The following is a 2696-nucleotide window of genomic DNA, read 5'->3' as shown; positions in this document are numbered from 1 at the left end:
ATCGGTATGTTCTTCTTTTATTACCCTTATTCCCAAAGTCCGCGACCTGGTCTCGCTAAATGACTTCAGGCCAATAACTTTGATCGGGTCTATTTCGAAGGTGGTGTCTAAGGTTCTTGCTAATATGTTAAAGCTGGCTATAAATTTGGTGATCTCAGAGAATCATACATCATTTCTTCGTGGTAGATCAATCATGACAGACCGCTTAACATTAACGAAATTCTCTCGTGACTCAAAAAGAAGAAGAAAAAAGGGATGTTTTTTAAAATTGATTTCGAAAAGGCTTCTGATCACATTAATTTGTCCTTTCTCGACAAGGTTATGGAATGGATGGGTTTTCCTTGAAAATGGCGTGGCTGGATCCGCTGTATTATTTCCTCGGCTAAGTCGTCGATGTTGGTTAATGGATCTCACACGTTTGAATTTAAGTGTGAGAGAAGGATTAGACAAGGCGATCCTATTTCTCCCTTCCTTTCATTATTGGTATGGAGGCGCTTTCGGTTTTATTTCTTAATGCATGCGAACAAGTGATGTTTCAAGGGCTGCAATTACCAAACAATGGCCCTCTCATCTCTAATTTATTATTCGCTGATGATGCTATAATCTTCGGTGAACCGTCCCTAGAAAATGTCAATAATCTGGCGACCATTAATCTAAGAATCTTTCATATCATTTCCGGCCTAAAAGTCAACCTACCCAAATCTTGCTTAATAGGGGTCGAGGTTGAGGATGGAGAAATTCAAAACTTTGCTTCTATCTTACATTGCAAGGTGGGTTCAACTCCTTTTGTTCATTTGGGAGTTATAGTTGGAGCAAATATGAACCGCTATAACAATTGGCAATCGGTGTTAGATGTGTTCAACGCTAGGCTAACTAGTTGTAAGGCAAGTTCTTTATCCATGGGAGGTCGCTTAACCCTCCTCAAGTCCGTGCTCGAGAGCATTCCCACCTATTACTTCTTTATCTATAAGGCTCCAACGATGGTCATAGAGGAGTTGGAAGCCAAAAGAAGAAATATTCTGTTGGGGGGGTACTGATAGTAGAAGACCTATTGGGTAGCTTGGGAGCGGATTACAAGGCCGAAGAAAGACGGAGGCCTAGGCCTTTGTCCTCTAAAAGAGATTAAATAAGGGTTGTTTAGTTGAAGATTGGTGTGGTATGATAGGTAAACAGGTTAAGGTTATCAGAAGCTGGAACTGGAACCAAAATAGGTGGACGGAGGAAACCGTTGCTGAGTTTGTTCACTATCCCAAAGTCTTGGTCAGCTTGTACTTCATGACAAACCGGATAGGTGGAGATGGATGGGTGATAAAGATGTTGAATTCACAGTGGCGTCTCGTCATTCAGAGCGGTCAACGGGTCGGATATTTTTTGTTGGAATAATTGGATCCCTCTTAAAGTTAATGTTTTCGGGTGGCGATGTTTACAGAACCGTTTGCCTACCTCAGCGGAGCTAGCTAAAAGGAATATAGTTCCAGTCAATTCTGTTTGCCCTATGTGCATTAGTGCTTTGGAGACTAGTGAACACCTATTTTCTTCTTGCCAATTTTTGTCTTTTCTTTGAAAGACATCTTTGAGATGCACAAATTCATCTCCATTCCAAACAGTAGGAAAAGAATGTTTCAATTTATAGTGTTGATTACTTGTTGGTGCATTTGACAAGCTAGAAACAAAAGAATTTTTGAAGATGAGAAGGTGGATGTTTATCGAATTGTGGGCCAAATTAAATCTCTTAGCTTCTTTTGGTTGAAGGCTCGGTCAAGAAAGTTAGGGGTTGAGTGGAGAAAATGGTTGGAGTTCGATGTTTAATTTGGCTTTTTTGTTTTGTGTTGTTTGTATCGTATCTCGTCCCTTGCTAGTAGCTGGCTAGCAGGGTCTTTTTATTTTAATGAAGGTTGTCGTTCAAAAAAATTTTGACCTTGTAAGTCTGTACATTAAATACTCGAGCTCGTAGTGGTAACTTTTATTAAAGTTAATAATTAAACAGAAATACAATCTTGGCCGCTTATTATTAGGGATTTAGCATCGGGTTCGAAAAGATTAAATTTCAAACTAATTTCAAGCTAGACTCAACCCATTTGAGTCAGTTAGTAACGCATGCACTCATGCTTAAATTAAGAAGGTCCGATATGTTATGAAATGGTTTTGGATTGGACCATAACTCAAGCAAAGAGATGAACTTCTTCTATGTTATACTTAGAGGTGGCAAATGGGTTGGTTGGGTAGGGTTGAACGGGTCATGGGTCAAAACGAGTTTGGGTCAAAATAGGTTAGAGTCAGAACGAGTCAATTAAAAAAACTGGTTGTGTTGGTTTGGGTCGAAATAGGTTAGGGTCGGAACGGTTTTTGGGGTTTTTTTAACAAGGATAATGGCGGAAACATTTTAGTGTTTTTAAATTTTTTATGTATATTTTTAGTTATGATTTTTTTATTATTTTTTTTAAATTCTTTTTAGGGGTTTTCTATTAAGATCAAAAACCCTCAAAAAAAATATTCAAAAAAAATCATAACTCAAAATATCTATCTTAAATATATATAAACAAAACCTCCTTATTTTCTCTCAACCCATCGGATTGCTTTATTTGTAAATGGTGGTTTCACATACATTTGACCCGAATTCACGGATATGGGTTTCACAAAACCCAGATAGCCATTAAACGGGTTATAACATCTTTTTGTATTAAAAATTAATCTTA

At 37.9% G+C, this 2696-nt stretch overlaps 1 protein-coding gene across 1 annotated transcript; it reads left to right on the top strand.

Moving 5' to 3' along the window:
* The first annotated feature begins 485 nt into the window (after positions 1–485).
* On the top strand, positions 486–1037 carry LOC143594399 (uncharacterized). The gene has a single exon (XM_077073724.1). The coding sequence runs from the start codon at positions 486–488 to the stop codon at positions 1035–1037; it is 552 nt and encodes a 183-aa protein (XP_076929839.1).
* The last annotated feature ends 1659 nt before the right edge of the window (positions 1038–2696 follow it).

This window comes from Bidens hawaiensis, unplaced genomic scaffold (assembly GCF_021521415.1).
Source record: "Bidens hawaiensis isolate Kalapana, Puna unplaced genomic scaffold, B.hawaiensis_p1.1 tig00043576_1, whole genome shotgun sequence".
NCBI classification, from domain to species: Eukaryota; Viridiplantae; Streptophyta; class Magnoliopsida; order Asterales; family Asteraceae; genus Bidens; species Bidens hawaiensis.
This window is presented reverse-complemented; position numbering and strand designations above follow the sequence as displayed.

What these genes read in the sequence shown, in the direction of transcription:
- LOC143594399 (XM_077073724.1), top strand. Translation starts at nt 486, where the DNA reads ATGGAGGCGCTTTCGGTTTTATTTCTTAATGCATGCGAACAAGTGATG.